This window comes from Aegilops tauschii, chromosome 3, assembly GCF_002575655.3.
Source record: "Aegilops tauschii subsp. strangulata cultivar AL8/78 chromosome 3, Aet v6.0, whole genome shotgun sequence".
In the NCBI taxonomy this organism is placed as follows: domain Eukaryota; kingdom Viridiplantae; phylum Streptophyta; class Magnoliopsida; order Poales; family Poaceae; genus Aegilops; species Aegilops tauschii.
Window position 1 is genome coordinate 596101865 of NC_053037.3, and position 16615 is coordinate 596118479.

The 16615-nt window shown below is 48.0% G+C and overlaps 4 protein-coding genes across 4 annotated transcripts; all 4 read right to left on the reverse strand.

The window, feature by feature from the left end:
- Positions 1 to 6959: 6959 nt before the first annotated feature.
- On the reverse strand, positions 6960 to 7694 carry LOC109746996 (uncharacterized). Its single transcript, XM_020306084.3, has one exon. The coding sequence runs from the start codon at positions 7659 to 7661 to the stop codon at positions 6960 to 6962; it is 702 nt and encodes a 233-aa protein (XP_020161673.1). The 5' UTR covers positions 7662 to 7694.
- A 1235-nt stretch (positions 7695 to 8929) lies between these two features.
- On the reverse strand, positions 8930 to 9953 carry LOC109746985 (uncharacterized). Its single transcript, XM_020306075.3, has one exon. It carries the CDS (start codon positions 9910 to 9912, stop codon positions 9208 to 9210), a length of 705 nt encoding a protein of 234 aa, XP_020161664.1. The 5' UTR covers positions 9913 to 9953; the 3' UTR covers positions 8930 to 9207.
- Positions 9954 to 12541: 2588 nt separating this feature from the next.
- On the reverse strand, positions 12542 to 13910 carry LOC109746990 (uncharacterized). Its single transcript, XM_020306079.3, has one exon. It carries the CDS (start codon positions 13862 to 13864, stop codon positions 13163 to 13165), a length of 702 nt encoding a protein of 233 aa, XP_020161668.1. The 5' UTR covers positions 13865 to 13910; the 3' UTR covers positions 12542 to 13162.
- A 425-nt stretch (positions 13911 to 14335) lies between these two features.
- LOC109746988 (uncharacterized) lies at positions 14336 to 15952 on the reverse strand. Its single transcript, XM_020306077.3, has one exon. The coding sequence runs from the start codon at positions 15900 to 15902 to the stop codon at positions 15195 to 15197; it is 708 nt and encodes a 235-aa protein (XP_020161666.1). The 5' UTR covers positions 15903 to 15952; the 3' UTR covers positions 14336 to 15194.
- Positions 15953 to 16615: the final 663 nt, after the last annotated feature.

Below are 16615 nucleotides of genomic sequence, written 5' to 3' on the forward strand. Positions count from 1 at the left end.
AATAAGAACATTTATTTATTTTCGCACTTGATCAGCCCATCATGATTAGCAATATAATTTATTGATTTTATCATGAATGCAAGCTTAGTCATTTGAATAACAATGTAGATATATACCGAAAATATTGACCTAACATATTTTGATTAATGTGTATCAGTGTTTTGTGGCTGGCAGTGCTCTCTAGGACGACAAATTTGTTCAGAGCGGCCTGCGAGCAGTGGATCGAGATGGTAAGGCACGAGACGATGAGTTACCTAGGTCCAGGTGGAGGTAAGACCCTATTCTTGCCTTTGGTTGCGCATTGCTAGAGTGCTTGCCTGCGATTGATTTCTTGTGTTACAAGCTCTCGGCCTGGCCGCGGACAAGAAGAAGATGGGGTCGGTGGAAATCGTAACTGTTGGATGATCTAGAATGTCTCCTTTTCTCTCCTCCAAGAGTGTCCCTAGATTGCCTTATATATCTAGCCAAGCTAGGGTTACATGGCTTCGCTCGGTCTATAGACGACTCCCATCCTCCGATCCCGCCAGACATCATCATGTGTGTCAGTGGCTCCCCACCGGGTCTCCTTGATGCCCCAGGACAACCATAGGCTCCTTGGCTTGGACTGCTTTCAGGTGGAGTTTTAATCCAGTTGAAGGCCGAGAATGGCCCAGGTGGGCACATCTGAGTATCATATCCTCGCCAGCAGCCCATGATGATGATGCACATCTTACCTAGTGGGAAGCCGTGTAGGACTTGCCAAACTCCAGCAAAAAAAAAAAGACACAAGTGAGAGCCCCCACCTCCCGCCCACCCCCGCACCGCCGTCGTCGGAGGGCCAGCCGATGAAGCCGCGCCGGGCCCTGGGATGGCGGCGGCGGGGCTGATTCTTCTCCAACTCCGCCCCAGTCCTTTCCCTCCCCCCCCCAGATCTGGTGCTGGTGGCATCGTCGATCTGCATCGGCGGCGGGTGCTTCCCTGCCCAGCATCCTCAACGTGTTGGTGGTGCTGGTACCCCCCTCGGTTGCGGCTCGCCTACGACAGCTCCGGCCCGTCCCGGGCGAGATCTAGGGGCCTGTTTTGGCGGGATTTGGTGCTCTCCGGCCGGCCTCCTGCGGCGGGCGGGCGCGCCCTTCTAGCTGCGGACCCCCCTCCCCGACCCTCCCACCCTTCGAGCTCCGGGGCGCCCTCTTTGGGAGGCAGCCTTGCAGATGATCGGTAGTGCCCAACGGTGGCTGTTTTTGCAGCGCGCCGGCTGGGAGTCTTGGCTGAGCGCGAGCCCCCTTCACCTTCCTCCCGACAGGGGCGGATTTGCCTGGCTGCCATGGACCTGCGCCCCCTTCCGCATTCATGGCCGGCGCGGCGCGGCTTTGGACTCGGCGTTCCCCCAAAGATGCGCTCTTTCCGTCTCCTTTGGCGCACTGGCTCCTCGGCGTCTCCGCACCACCACCACCCTACTAGTACCTTTGTTGGCTGTCCATCCAGGCGCATCTTCGTCTCCGATGCCCTTCGGGAGCCGCGTCCCCTTCAGGTTCCTTGGGCACGCCACTGTCCCTACTGTTCCGGTCCCGATGGCCCAGATCTTTACTCCCTTCCAGACCTTGGCTTTTCCGGGGCTTCGGACACCATCGCATCCCTGCCGCCTTATTCCTCACCCATGCAACCTCGTCCTTGTTTAGAGCTCGCTTGTCCGGCGGCTCCCGATGCCTCCATTGGCGTTGGGAGTGGCTCACCTTCCTGCAGTTGTTGCTCCGGCCTATGACTGATTGCCTCATCTTCGATATGTGCTACGATGGCCTTGGATTGCTCGAAATTTGGCTAGGGTGAAATCCCCGGATCTTATCCTGGGTGTCGCCCCCTTCCTGGAGGTGTTGCAATGGCCGTTTTTCCATGCCCCTTTCAAGCATCAAGGGAAACCCAGGTCTGGTTTTCCCGACTGGAGGACGATGGCGTCGCGGTGTCATTCTCCTTAGTGAAGGCATTGTCTTGTTTTGGTCGCGGCGTCCTCCGTGCTGGATTTGGAGATGCTTGATCGTTTGGTTGTTGGTTCGATAGCTTCTCTGGTCGGCGAGTTTAGTTGTGTTTTTTGTTTTGGGTCGAGCCTCTCATGTCTCTTCGCTTAGGGCACCATGTTCACTCCCCTTGCGTTTGTGTCATGTTGTGTACCACCTCATGTACTCATTCTATCTTCTTCTATCAATGAAATGATACAAAAACTTTGCGTATTCCCGAAAAAGATCCGAGCAGCGCCTCCCATCGGGTGAGGGCACTGTGGCTACCAATGTGTAAAGTTCAGTTGCCTGATATCCAATAGATTCCATTGAGTGGAATTTGGCTTCTAGCCCATAGTCGGGCATACCATAAATTCGGTCATAGTCCTAGGAAATGCCTGCCAGATTGGTTTGGATAATCTCAGCTAGTGTCCTGGAGGAACATCCTTGCATCTCTTACCAAAATCAAGCCCCTAACCATGATGCCTGATACCCCTTGATCGAAGTTCAGCTTGCAACCCTGGGAGGCGCATCATGGCCACTCTTCACTCGAGTATATTCGGCCAGCTTAGGACCACAGAGGTTAGCTATCGATACCCAGGGATTCTTGCGCTTGAAGGCTCGACAAGCCGGCTTCAAGTTGGTGCTTGCCGGTGGCGCAACGTGTGTGTCTTGTTCGCTGCACGTACTTTCCTAGTGGGAGGGCACACGTGCTGGCTTGATGAGGGTATGTGTTCCGCATGCAGGGGAAGGGGAAACGGCAGGGCATGGGCCCCACAGATGTGCGCGTGACATCCCACCACCATATAAGCCGAGGAGCGGGAGAAAGATCATGGCTTGCAACCCTTGAGACATTGTCATCTTGCCCCTCACCCCTATTGTGCTTGAGATGGCCTAGGTAATGCTCCGCACTTCTTCAGGGTGGCCCCCTCTCGCCGGGACTGCGCCATTGCACGCCGATTCCCAAGGTCGACGCATGGATGGCGGATGAGGGTGACTGGAAGTTACCAAGGTCCTTCTCTCACAGAGCGGCGTGCTCAAATACATCGTTGGCGACGGGGAAGGAGCTTGCTCCGAAGCGGTGACGGCATTTAGGTGGCTTCGTCCCTCCATTGTCTGGGAGGAGAGATTAGCGAGTCAAAATCCTAGATTCGACATGTAAGTCCTCTAGCTGTATGATTCTGCTTCATTCTTGCTAGGGAGGGGCGAAGTGGCGCTCTCGAGCAGTTATTTTCTTGTGTTGTAGCGTGCCCCGCTTCAGAGGGCCTGATTGAGGAGGCGCCTTCTTCAGCTTCCAGCACGGGCACTAGCTTTGTGGGGGTAGGGGGGTGTAGAGTGTGCACCTCCCGCCTCGGTTGACGAAGCATTGTCTCGCCATGGGATGGACGCTCTCCCTAAGGGCGATGTGATCCTGAGTGTGGCTTCGGGAGGGGTTGCGCGTCCAGTGTGTCCTGGAGGAAGTCGCCTCCTCTGGGAGAGGGCGCCCTTCTTGAAGCCTGCTAAACCGCCATCATTGTTGCATCTGAGCTGAGTATTTTGTTGTTGTGGTATTTTCCAACCAAGCTAGGGGAAAGTTTGGGCTCAGAGCAGCTTATCCTTGAGGTTTCCATGCGTCGGGAGCCTTTGCTTCCTTGTGGGATACAGCAGATCACCCACATCTTTGTGTCCCAGAAGCTATCCGGGGGTCTGTCATTAGGTGGTCTTAGAGATCGCGGCCTTCGGGAAAAACATGAAGGATAAGAGATATTGGGGGTACCTGAACATATTTGAGACCGAGGCTCCTCTGTTGATCTGGGCGCCGAACCACATGATCAACATGATACCGAAGGCTCGGGAAAGGATGCACGTGAAGTTTTATTTTCTTATTTTGCGTATGTAGCCCCCGAGCCTATGCTGATTTGGACAAAGTCAGGGGAAGGGGGTACCGATGAGAGCAAAGTGAAGGAGAGGTACAAGCTCTTGTTTGAGGAGTCAAGATAAGCAACACTCGTAATGACTTAATGGCCGAGGCCAAGTTCCCGACACGTGCCTGAGCCGAGTTTGCCAATACAATGTGTGTTGGACTCGAGTAGCATTCCCATGCAGTAATTCTCCGGTGACGCTTTTCAGATGGTAATGAATTTTGGGGCAAACAAAAAAACTATTTGTGTAGATCCAGTTTAACTTTTGTTGTCTCAAGGAACACAACATCTTTGGAATCTTGCTCCTTGCGCGTTGTCGATGTTGTCCCACCTATACGTACAAACGGCGCTGGTGCTCAATGTTCCATGCATTCTCTTGGGTCCTCGAGGTGATAAGCCTCCGAGTGAAGCACCTTGTGAACGATGGAAGGGCCTTTCCAAGGAGATGACAATTTGTGCCTTCATTTTCTGGGTTGGATGCGTCAAAAGATCAGGTCCAGGACCATGAAGACACGTCCCTTACCTGACGGATGTGGTAGCATCACAACTCCTCCCGGTAGTTGACCTTGCTGAGCAGGGTCATATCTTAGACTTCCTCCAAGAGGTAAATCCCATCTTGCCTTGCCTTCTCGCCCGTTCTTCTTCATAAGCTCTCACGCTTGAGGACTCGTGGATTAGCTCGCTGGGGAGTCCGCCTCAGCCTCATACACCATGGCGTAGGGGTGTATCCTATGGACTGCTTTGGGAAGGTCCAGAGACCCTATAGTACCAATGGTAGTTCCTCCACCCACGTGCATGTGAATTTCTTGAGTCGACTGAAGATGTGGCGTTTGACCCCCTACATTATTAGCTCGTTGGCTCTCTCGACCTACCGTTGGAACGTGGGTGTGACACGGAGGTGAAGTCAAGAGTGATGTCGAACTCCTCACAATACTCGAGAAAAGGGGCTCCTGTGAACTGGGTACTATTGTCAGTAATGATGTTTTGGTAGGTCCCGAAGCTGTAGACGATCGTCTTGAAGAAATGTTCTTCCTTTTCTGTGGTGACGGTGGCTACGAGCATGGCTTTGACCCACTTTGTGAAGTTGTCGATGGCGACGAAGATGTGGGTGAAGCCCCTAGGTGCCTTTTTGAGGGGCCCCACCATGTCCAACCCCCAGGCAGAGAAAGACTATGTCAGGGCAATCATTTGGAGCTCTTGAACAAGCATGTGTGTCTACTATGTCAGGGCAATCATTTGGAGCTCTTGAACAAGCATGTGTGTCTGCAGGCGTAGAACTAGCATCCTTCATAGGTGTGCAGGATCTTCTTGGCATTCGCTGTTGATGTGGGCCACTAGAAACATTGTCGAAAGGCTTTCCCTGCCAGTGTCTTGGGCATTGCATTGTGCCCACACGAGCCGAGTGGATTTCTTTGAGTATTAGCTCCCCTTCTTCTCGGGGATACACCTTTGTTGAACTTCTGTGTAGCTGGCTATGCTATAAGCCCTCTCTCGCCGGACAATGTGTCAAGCTTCGTCCTTCTTGTCGGGTAGCGTCCCTCCTTGCAGGTAGTCCAAGAATGGCTTTGTCCAGTCATGGTTAATGATGAGGACTTCTACTCCCGATGCCTAAGGCTTAGTAGGGGTGCTAGGGCTCGGTCGAGTTTCCTTGAAGTTTGAGTGGGACTCCCTTCTTAACCATCAGTTGGCGTAGTGTGTCGAGGATCACCCCGGGCAGGATCCCAGCCAGGCCAAGTCGTCCGTTGCTTCGTTATATAGGCATGTGAAAGAGCTCGAGGTCGTTGAACTTTCCCTCGAGATTGCGCACCTCTTTACAACACATCCTTTCATGGATGGGTCATGGTAGTCCCATAACTTAATAACTTCTATGATGATGAGGTTCGAGTCCTCGTGGAAAATAAGCTAACGGATTTTCTTGGTGTCTTGCGGTGCTTGGAAAGAAGAGGCGCTCTAGCCTATCTTGGCTGCAGGCAGCTCCTAGGTGGCTTCTCGGAAGACCTCTTGTTTGATGACATTGAACTCTACTGTTGCGACCAACTCGTCGGCACATTGTATGTTCCCTTGGTCCCCTTGCACCGCGATGGTTCCCTTGGGAGCGGTATCTTAAGCTGGAGTTAGGTAATGGCCTGGTTTCCAAGGATAATCCCCTCGGACGGTGCACCGGTTAGTATAATCCGGGAGCGAGGGATTTCCACCCTGTCAAAGGGTGTCGACATAGAGGATGTTGACACGCTCACTTCGTCCATTAGCGTTTTGGTGCACCATAATCCAATGACGATGGGGTCGAGGACCAGGCTGGGGGACATGTCCGAAGGATCTGCCACTCGAGGTGACCGGGACATCTGACCAATCAAGGAACTATAGGGCGCTTCGGGCTTCTCCGCTTCGATCTCCTGGGCGATGACCTTGGCGCTACGCCTGTCCTCACTCGAGGCGACGCTGATGGATCCTTGCGTACGGCGGCGACGCACCTGCCATTCCTTGTTGTGAGACCTTATTGTGTGTGTCGATGGCTCCCCTCCAAGTCTGCTTGATGGCGCAGGCCAGCCACGGGCTCCTAGGCTTGGATTGCTTTCATGGTGGAATTGTAATCCGGCTAAGGACCGAGAATGGCGCAAGTGGGCACATCCGAGTTTCATATCCTTGTAAATTTCATAAGTACAATCATGAGCCATGGGGCCTCGACCTGGCGTGTGCCATGCATGATCAAGGAGAACCGCAAAATAAGGGTTGTGTGCTAATCAAGAATCTTAAGGTAGGTGTGACACAACCGTTAACCTAGTAATGTTGACTTGTAAAAAAGCCTTGCATGTAGATTTAACACCATTGCTATAATCATTTACCACAAAAATGAAACCTGTAACACAAACCATATCAACAGAACCATATAAATACATGACGAGTCAAAATCACAAAGCTGAGATAGATGTTACCGATATCGCAAAATCTGAGATGGATCAAAACGTTGGTCTTTGTTTCTATAATTTCTGTACATTTGTACTGTATACATATGGCAAAGCTGTATTAAGATCGGCTCATCCTCAAAAAGGCGGATGCGAATCGCAGGCAGTAGGATGATGTGGAGTATCTATGAGCTAAGAATGTTTAAAAGAGAAACTCTGTTCTGGACTAATTTCCTGAACAGATTTCCTGCTCCATTCTGAAGATCACCAATGCTGTACTCTAACTCCTGCAATTGCTCCTTCTCGCAAACAATTGCCTTCTTCTTGTAAAATGCCTTGCAGACAAGAGACTGCTTTGGCATTTCAATTTGCTTCCACAAGAGATGGAGTGTGGACTCCAACAGAAATATGCAGATCTCTCTTGCCTTGGTCAATAGCATGACCATCTTGTCGGATGCAGGCTTCTTGGCAGTCTTCTTGAAATGTTTCCTGGCCTTCTTCGCCAAGCGAGTAAAGGACTGGATCTTGGCTTGAGCAGCTGCATCATCTCCTTTCCTTAGAGCCACCTGCAGCTCTTGGATGATGGCCATCATCTCGGCGAAGGTCTCTTGCATGTAGTTGCAGAGATCTAACTGCTCAACGGAGCACTCCATCTCTCCATCCAACATCTTCCTCTGCCGGGAGGAGCAAACTTGGTGGCTTGGTAGGCAAACGATCTCCTCAAGACCATCATAAATGTTTTCAAGAGTCCATAGACCATCGCACATCGTGCTGATGGAGTTGGAGGAAGAGATGCTTGCTTCTAGGTTGTGGAGCTCTTGCTCGACTTCTGTCTCACTGACGCGAGGCCTAGATGGTAAACTTATCGATCTTTGGTGGAAAGCCATATCTGAGCTTGAAGCTTTTCTCTGTATATATTGTGGTCGATGATAGCTGAAGAATAGAACACTTCTTGGTTTGATGTGTCTACTGCTCTGCTAAGGCCTATTTATACAGAAAACTTAAGTAGTTGCATTTGATTGGTAGACATGATGAATCATGCCATCACATCTCCCAGATGCTGTCTCCTTACTATGCCTTGAGCTCTGGCGGAAGCATAGAGATCACAACCCTAAAGTCGTCTCATGTTCAGCACATAATTTTGTGTGTCTACTGTCCTTAAGATGAGCCATCACATTATCATGTTCCAACAATTGGCAGCAAGAACTAGCATTAGCATAACTGCACGCTCAAGCCATTATTTAATGGGTTGCTAACCTAGCATTTGGCTGTGTCATACCTGTATTTAATAAGGTGTTTTCCTTGGTGGGCACTCTTGGAAATCACAGGTTAAAGCCTCGACAGTCGGAGCTGGCATGTTTAGGCCATGGAAACAAGACCCACTGCACAAGCTCCACGTTAGCGGTTCAGAGTACTAACCCCATTTTTTAGTTTGAGGCTTTCAGCCAACCACTGTGTGAGTAGCATGACCACTGTGTGATCGCTAACCTAGCATTTAGCTGTAACATGCCTTTTAATAAGGTATTTTCCTTGGTGGGCACTGCTGGGTATCACAAGTTAGAGCCTCGACGGTCGGTGCTGGCATGTTTAGGCCACGGAAACAAGATCCACTGCACAAGATTCATGTTAGTGGTTCAGCGTGTTATCCCCATTTTTCAGTTTGAGGCTTTCAGCCACCCACCGTGTGAGTAGCATGACCATTTGATATCTAACCACTACACAGACAAGCTTTAATTTGATGTGTGTCTCTAGTTTTTTTCAATGTTTTTGTACAATCCTGTTACCTTTTAGTCGTACTAACTGATTCTCGGACATCGGCATCTTTACTTAGGTGAAGTTTGAAATAACAAATAAGCATATAAAGAATCGGTTGTTCTTTGTGTATTTTTTCTCGAAAAGGGTTCTCTGTGTGTTGAGAATCATTATATGGAAAGGAACAAAACTTTGCACACTGGCAAGTTTGGATTACGTCTTGCTCAGATTATTGTTGATCCGGTAGAACATGCAAAAAGCTTGGTTCTAGGGTAATTTTCATTTTGTTCAATGCTTAAATGATATAGATGTCAATGATGTTTAGAATTTGAGCGCACTAATTATGCCAGACTGCACAGCCATGTGGTGGTGGTGGACAATAATTAAAATTGATTGATTCTGCCAAGTACAAGTTGAGGCCATTTGACTTTGAGCTGGCATGTTTCATGCATAAGGAACAAGATTCACTAACCATGGGCTTCAAAATAGACTATACTGGGATCACAAACACGTCTTCAAGGAAGAAATGGTCAAATGGATCAAAACTTTTCTTTCTCTTTCTGTAGTATCATGTACATTTGTACAGTATAGTGTATACATATGGCAAAATTGTATGAAGATCAGCTATTCCTTAAAAAGGCGGATGCCAATCAGAGGGCGCCAAGAGTGACTTGGGAGTATCTATGAGCTAAGGATGTTGAGTAGGGAAACTCTGCTCTGGACTAATTTTCTGAACAGATGTCCTGCCCCACTCTCGAGATCTCCGATACTGCACTCTAGCCCCAACAATTGCTCCTCCTTGCAAACAACTGCCTTCTTCTTGTGAAATGCCTTGGAAACAAGAGACTGTTTAGGCATTTCGATTTGCTTCGAAAAGAGATGGAGTGTGGACTCCAGCAGAGACATAGAGATCTCTCTAGCCTTGGCCAACAACATGACCATGCTACAATCTGCAGGAGCCTTCTTCGCGGTCTTCTTGAAAAGATTCTTGGACTTCTTCACCAAGCGGGTGTAGGATTGGATCTTGGCCTGAGTAGCTGCGTCATCATCTTTCCTTAGAGCCACTTGCAGCTCTTGGATGATAGCCTTCATCTCGACGAAGATCTCTTGCATGGCGCTGCAGAGATCTAGCAGCTCAAGAGAACCTTCCATTTCTCCATCCAACATGCTCCTCTGCTGGGAGGAGCAAACTTGGTTGCTTGGTAGGCAGATGATTTCTTCAAGACCATCGTAGATGTTTGCAAGAGTCCTGAGACCATCGCACATCGTGCTGATGGAATTAGAGGAAGAGATGCTTGCTTCTATGCTCTGAAGCTCTAGCTCGACTTCGGTCTCACTGACGTGAGGCCTAGAAGGCAAACTTGTCGACCTTTGGTGGAAAGCCATTTCCGAGCTTGAAAATTTGCTCTGTATTGTGGTCGAAGAGAGGAGGAAGAAAGAAGAGCTTCTAGTTTGATGCATCTACCATTCAGCTGACGCCTATTTATACAGAAGATATGTGTACAGCTGTGTTGCAGCATCTGATTAGTAGACATGAAGAATCATGCTATTACACCAGCCTAGAGATCTGGCAGAAGCATAGAGATCCCAACACAAAAGTCGTCTCATGTTCACTCTGTCATGTTCCACTAATTGGCAGCAAGGACTAATTAACAATGGTATAGTTTCATAAGGGATCTTCACATAGTTGCATGCTCAAGCTATCATTTAGTGGAACCTTACCAGTTCAAGCCCTGAGAGTTTGTCCCCCATCTTCAAGGCAAGTTAATGCCGCTTTGCTGTCTTCTTATCGTTTCATACATTTATGAACGAGTATATGGGCCTGTTGAAAGTGTCTTAATTATCAGGGGCAAACTCACACGCGAGGACCAGTTTTTTTGTGCTGGATGATCTAGACAGCTTGATCATGTGTGTGATGACTAGCCTCCTTCATGCTTTGCCGCTGGCATGCTGCAGCCGTGTCTTAGTTGTTAGTGGCAAACTCATCTGCACGAGGGTGTCGATGTGTGGTTTCGTCTTGCTGGTGCAAGGAGTCATTGACTTCATCCGCATGTTCCTGCGTTGTGCTACCTGGTTCTGCTACCAGCCGTTATCAGGGGCCAACCTTACACTCTTGACTCTTCATAACATCGGTGGCATGTTTCAGTTGCATGCTTGCAATTCATCTAGTGATGCTAACAAATGTAGAGGTGTTCAAGTGCACAAACCTCTTTGTGGCTCAAAAATCCTTATATTTTCTGTGAATTGATATTAAGTGTGCGTATATATATCGTCGCCACTGAGTGACAAGATTATAGTTGAAGAGGCACGGTTCTAAGGTTTTTTGACAAATATGTTGGTAAATTTCCTCACAAATTCTTATCTACATGAGTTTTCTTAGTGTATATGGTTGTAATGAATTTTAGTGGCGTTCTTATACAAAGTAAGAGGGGCGAAGAAACAAACAAAAGTATAGTACCATGCCTTGATGAGGCAAAAATATTTCCATTTTACAGTAGAGATTTTATTGTTGTTAGGTCGTCCTCCCGGGCGACCCGGGCGACACGGGAGGTGACTAGCGTTACCCCCGCGCTGCCACTTCTAGCCCCCTCATCTTCCTTGCCGCCACCAGAGGAGTCTGCCGGGCAAGCCCGTGCGGCCGCCGGTGAAGGTGGCGGCGGGGATTTCGTCTCTCCGGTCTCGGCAAAGGGAATAGGGCTCCAGGGCAGCGGCCCTGCTTGGAGAGCCGACGTCATCTTTGTGGTTGGCGGTGCTCATGGGAGAGGGTCGGTGTCCTCGGCGGCGACGGCAGGCATGGTACATGGCCGACGGTCTGCTCCGACGGTTCTCCTAGCGTCGGATCTGAAGTTTCCCGTCTTGTCCACTTCGAGCCGGATCTCGCGCCGGTGATCATGTCTCACCGGCCTAATGGTGGCTGGGCACGGTGGTGTGAGTTGGGTTCGGGAGAAATCCTTTGGTGGCTTGGCCATCCATGTCGGTGACACCGCCTGCGGGCGCTGCTCCCCTCCTTGGAGGCACCGACGAGATCCCTTCTCCCCACCCCCTCTTCTCCGACCGAAGGTTAATTCCTGTTTCCCTTGCATGCGGATGCGGCGGCGACAGCGCTCGGTGTCATTACCTCCATTGGGGCGCCGTTTGGCTAGGAGAGGATGGTGTGTGGTGCCATGTGGTTGATTCCGACTCCTGACCCCCACCCCCCCGACACACGCACACACCCGAACGAAAATCCAAAACCTGCTTGCTTGGGCGGCGGCAATGCCTTGCTCGTCGTACCCTTCATGAAGGCGTCATCTGGGGAGGCTTGGGTTTTTGGGAGAAGGCTGTTCCGGCGATCGGATCCAGGTGGCAAGGGCTGGTGGCGGTGGTGCGGAGGTTCGCAGGTGGAGCGACATGTCATCTACAGCATGAAGACGACGAGTATTGGCAGCATGAGGCAGCTGGATCTCGACGACAGAAGTGTCTGGATGGACGAGCGCAGGGTGGTGGCGTTGTTTGGCGCCGTGGCGGCAGGACTGGCAAGGACGATGCATCAATACCTTCTCTTAAGATAGACCGGTGGAAGATGGTGGTGACGACCCATGAGAGTGCGTCAGACCGGTTTGGGCCCCATACCTAGTATGTGGTTTCGTTCAGGCCTTCGGTTTTAGATGTTAGGCTTTGGTGAGAGGTCTGGGTATTCGGCTCAGGCTTACTGCATCCCTTCATCAATTGGATAGGAGTTGCGACACATGTCGCCAGGATGGCGGATTCAGGCATATTGATGTATTAGCTCGTAAGGTCCTCGTGAATAATTAATAAAATGACTGCATGCATCTCCCAGATGCAGAGGCCGGGGGTCATCCTCCTTTTCAAAAAAAAAAGTATTAACATTAGGATATGGTATCTCATAAATCCATGGTGCTCAATCCAATAATCATCTCTCATGAAATACCAAATAACATCATGCAGAAGAAACCAGCATACAATTTTTTTCATATGTGAATATGGATTATTTTATTATTAAGAACATTTTTTATTTCATTTTTTCAGTTAATCTATCCATCACAATTAGCTATATGATTTTATCAGCAATGAAAACTTATCATATGAATAAGAATAACAAGGTAGATACATACCAAAATAATAACTGAGCTTATGGTGGACAACATTTGCAACTATGAAGGGAATCTGGCTAGGTGTGACGCAACCATCAACCATGTGGCTTCGACCTGGCGTGTCCTATGCATGATTAGTGAGATCTACAAAATAAAGATTATGTGCTAATCAAGAATCTTGTGCAGCTAAAAAAAATTGAATCTTAAGGTAATGTTAACTTGTAAAAAAACTTGCTTGTAGGTCTAAAATCATCTTGCTGTTAACATTTACCACAAAAATCAAACCAGTAACACCAACCTAGCAAATACATGATGAATTCGTATCATACACATTTTCTCTTGTCATGCATATACTCATCAAAAAGCCCCAAGAGATTTTATCAATATCCCAAAATCTGAGATGGATCAAAACTTTGGTCTTTGTTTCTATAATTTCTGTACATTAATTTGTACTCTATATACATATGGCAAAACCGTATCAAGATCAGCTCATCCTCAAAAAGGCGGATGCCAATCACAGGGAGTAGAGTGATGTGGAGTATCTATGAGCTAAGAATGTTTGAAAGACAAACTCTGTTCTGGACTAATTTCCTGAACAGATCTCCTGCTCCATTCTGAAGATCTTCGATACTGCACTCTAACTCCTGCAATTGCTCCTCCTTGCAGACAATTGCCTTCTTCTTGTAAAATTCCTTGCAGACAAGAGACTTCTTTGGCATTTCCATTTGCTTCAACAAGAGATGGAGTGTGGACTCCAACAGAGAGATGCAGATCTCTCTTGCCTTGGTCAAGAGCATGACCATCTTGTCAAATGCAGGCTTCTTGGCAGACTTCTTGAAATGTTTCCTGGCCTTTTTCCCCAAGCGAATAAAAGACTGGATCTTTGCTTGAGCAGCTACATCATCTCCTTTTCTTAGAGCCAGTTGGAGCTCTTGGATGATGACCATCATCTCAGCGAAGGTCTCTTGCATGGTGCTACAGAGATCTAACAGCTCAATGGAGCATTCCATCTCTCCATCCAACATGTTCCTCTGCTGGGAGGAGCAAGCTTGGTTGCTTGGTAGGCAAATAATCTCTTCAAGACCATCGTAGATGCTTGCAAGACTCCTGAGACCATCGCACATCGTGCTGATGGAATTGGAGGAAGAGATGCTTGCTTCTAGGCAGTGGAGCTCTTGCTCGACTTCGGTCTCACTGACGTGAGGCCTAGAAGGCAAACTTATCGATCTTTGGTGGAAAGCCATATCTGAGCTTCAAGCTTATCGCTGTCTTGTGGTGGATGAGAGGAGGAGAAGCATAAAATAAGAGCTTCTTGTTTGATGTATCTACCGTTCCGCTGCCGCCTATTTATACAGAAGATGTGTACAGCTGTGCCGTAGAATCTGATTTGTAGACATGAAGAATCATGCCATTGCATCTCCCACATGCTGTCTGCTATGCCTTGAGATTGCAACACTAAAGTCTTCTCATGTTTAGTACATTGTTTTCTGTGTCTAATGTCCATGAGATGAGTCACCACATTATCATGTTCCAGCCATTGGCAGCAAGAACCAATGAAAAAAGATGCGGTTTAGTCTGACGGTGGGTTTTGGCATAATTGCACGCCCATGGAATTATTTAATGGATCGCTAACCTAGCATTTAGCTGTAACATGCCTTTTAATAAGGTATTTTCCTTGGTGGGCACTGCTGGGTATCACAAGTTAGAGCCTCGACGGTCGGTGCTGGCATGTTTAGGCCACGGAACCAAGATCCACTGCACAAGATTCATGTTAGTGGTTCAGCGTGTTATCCCCATTTTTCAGTTTGAGGCTTTCAGCCACCCACCGTGTGAGTAGCATGACCATCTGATATCTAACCACTACACAGACAAGCTTTAATTTGATGTGTGACTCTAGTTTTTTCAATGTTTTTGTACAATCCTGTTACCTTTTAGTCGTACTAACTGACTCTCGGACATCGGCATCTTTACTTAGGTGAAGTTTGAAATAACAAATAAGCATATAAAGAATCGGTTGTTCTTTGTGTATTTTTTTTCTCGAAAAGGGTTCTCTGTGTGTTGAGAATCATTATATGGAAAGGAACAAAATATTTGCGCACTGGCAAGTTTGGATTACGTCTTGCTCAGATTATTGTTGATCCGGTAAACAAGCAAAAAGCTTGGTTCTAGGGTAATTTTCATTTTGTTCAATGCTTAAATGATATAGATGTCAATGATGTTTAAAATTTGAGCACACTAATTATGCCAGACTGCACAGTCATGTGGTGGTGGTGGACAATAAAATTGATTGATTCTGCCAAGTACAAGTTGAGGCCATTTGACTTTGAGCTGGCATGTTTCATGCATAAGGAACAAGATTCACTAACCATGGGCTTCAAAATAGACTATACTGGGATCACAAACACGTCTTCAAGGAAGAAATGGTCAAATGGATCAAAACTTTTCTTTCTCTTTCTGTAGTATCATGTACATTTGTACAGTATAGTGTATACATATGGCAAAATTGTATGAAGATCAGCTATTCCTTAAAAGGCGGATGCCGATCGGAGGGCGCCAAAAATGACTTGGGAATATCTATGAGCTAAGGATGTTGAGTAGAGAAACTCTGCTCTGGACTAATTTCCTGAACAGATGTCCTGCTCCACTCTCAAGATCTCCGATACTGCACTCTAACTCCGACAAGTGTTCCTCCTTACAAACAACCGCCTTCTTCTTGTGAAATTCCTTGGAAACAAGAGACTGTTTAGGCATTTCGATTTGCTTCGACAATAGATGGAGTGTGCACTCCAGGAGAGAGGCAGAGACCTCCCTGGCCGCCTTAGCCAATAGCATGACTATCTTGCAGTGTGCAGGACTCTTCTTCGTGTTCTTCTTGAGAAGATTCTTGGCCTTCTTCACCAAGCGGGTGTAAGATTGGATCTTGGCTTGAGTAGCTGCATCATCACCTTTCCTTAGAGCCACTTGCAACTCTTGGATGATGGCCTTCATCTCGACGAAGATCTCTTGCATGGTGCTGCAAAGATCTAGCAGCTCAAGAGAACCTTCCATTTCTCCATCCAACATGCTCCTCTGCTGGGAGGAGCAAACTTGGTTGCTTGGTAGGCAGATGATCTCTTCAAGACCATCGTAGATGTTTGGAAGAGTCCTGAGACCATCGCACATCGTGCTGATGGAATTAGAGGAAGAGATGCTTGCTTCTAGGCTCTGAAGCTCTAGCTCGACTTCGGTCTCACTGACGTGAGGCCTAGAAGGCAAACTGGTCGATCTTTGGTGGAAAGCCATTTCTGAGCTTGACAATTTTCTCTGCGATTTTGTTGTTGAGAGGAGAAAGAAAGAAGAGCTTCTGGTTTGATGTATCTACCATTCTGCTAACGCCTATTTATACAGAAGGTGTGTGTACAACTGTGCTGCAGCATCTGATTAGCAGACATGAAGAATCATGCCATTGCATTAGCCATGAGATCTGGCAGAAGCATAGAGATCCCAACACTAAAGTCGTCTCATGTTCACGCCGTCATGTTCCACTAATTGGCAGCAAGGACTAATTAAGAATGGTATAGTTTGATGATGGATCTTCACATAGTTGCATGGTCAAGCCATCATTTTTAGCGGAATCTTGTCAGTTCAAGCCCTGAGAGTTTGTCCCCCATCTTGAAGGCAAGTTTATGCTGCTCTGCTGTCTTCTTATCGTTTCATACATTTATGAGCAAGTATATGGGCCTGTCGAAAGTTTCTTAATTATCAGGGGCAAACTCACACACGAGGACCAGTTTTTTGTGCTGGATGATCTAGACAGCTTGATCATGTGTGTGATGACTAGCTCTCTTCATGCTTTGCCGCTGGCATGCTGCAGCCGTGTCTTAGTTGTTAGTGGCAAACTCATCTGCACGAGGGTATCGACGTGTGGTTTCGTCTTGCTGGTGCAAGGAGTCATTGACTTCATACGCATGTTCCAGCGTTGTGCTATCTGGTTCTGCTACCAGCCGTTATCAGGG